Source organism: Galeopterus variegatus, unplaced genomic scaffold (genome assembly GCF_000696425.1).
Source record: "Galeopterus variegatus unplaced genomic scaffold, G_variegatus-3.0.2 Scaffold6748, whole genome shotgun sequence".
NCBI lineage: Eukaryota > Metazoa > Chordata > Mammalia > Dermoptera > Cynocephalidae > Galeopterus > Galeopterus variegatus.
In genome coordinates, this window is record NW_007732859.1 from 122262 (window position 1) to 123233 (window position 972).

Sequence of the window (972 nt, forward strand, 5' to 3'; positions counted from 1 at the left end):
GTGTGGTGCTGTTAAAATCAAGACCAAGGGTTCAGATCCCTATACCAGCCAGCTGCCCCACCCCTGCAACCCCCCCAAATTATTGCTCTCTCTAATGTTATTATTGGGATTTGTCTAAAGTTTGTTTTTACTTTGTAGAATAAGTTTTGTTGTGCTTCTGGGAACAGTTTTTTCTTACCTTTTTATAATTTATCGTTTTAGATGAAAAAGAAAGCAAAAAAGGCCATTGTTGAGTCAGATACTGAAGAAGAAAACTACAGAGTGCCAGAATTTAAAACTGTTATTAGTTTCTATTCAAAAGACCAATTAAACATCACATTATCCAAATGTGGCCTTGTAATGTTAAATAATTTAGTCAAGGTAAGAAAAGAAATTTGAAACTTTAAATGTTGAGATGCTAGTCTGAGTTGACCCTTTTGTTAAATGAGAAGTTTATTATTAACTTATTTATTTGTCTTGTGTGTGTCCATTAGTGTTCTGCTTGTCATTTAGTTTTCCACACTTCATTTAATTAAGGATAGCTCTTTCTTATTAGGCATTTACAGAAGCTGCCACTGGAACTTCAACCGTCTTCATGAGGGATCTAGCACCATTTATGATTTTAAATTCTCTTGGACTTACTGTCTCTGTTTCGCCAAGTGATTCTTTTAGTGTACTGAATGTTCCTGTGGCAAAATCATATACATTGAAAAATGAAGAGAGTTTAAGTATGGATTATGTCAGAATTAAGGACAACGATCATTTCAATGCAATGACCAGCCTAAGCAGCAAACTCTTCTTTATTCTTCTTCGTAAGTGATACATTACCTTCCTGGGGCTTTAATTTGTTTTAAATTACGTGTTACATTCAATTTTACTCATTTGTTGTGTCTTAAATTTTAAAAATCTCCTTCCTAATAGGGTGGGACCCCTTTTATTTCCTTTGCTATCTTTTGGTTGCTGTTGTTCCTAAATCTTTGTATTCCAAATTCT

The 972-nt window shown here is 33.8% G+C and overlaps 1 protein-coding gene across 1 annotated transcript in view; it reads left to right on the forward strand.

Annotated features, from left to right (window-relative positions):
• Positions 1-791, forward strand: part of LOC103606627 (vacuolar protein sorting-associated protein 13A-like) — a gene marked incomplete at both ends in the record, with an annotated part of 116991 nt that extends 116200 nt beyond the window's left edge. Inside the window, 2 exons of the mRNA XM_008591191.1 lie at positions 202-360; positions 536-791. Of these exons, the coding sequence (XP_008589413.1) occupies positions 202-360; positions 536-791 (415 nt within the window). The remainder of the gene's footprint in view (positions 1-201; positions 361-535) is intronic.
• Positions 792-972: the final 181 nt, after the last annotated feature.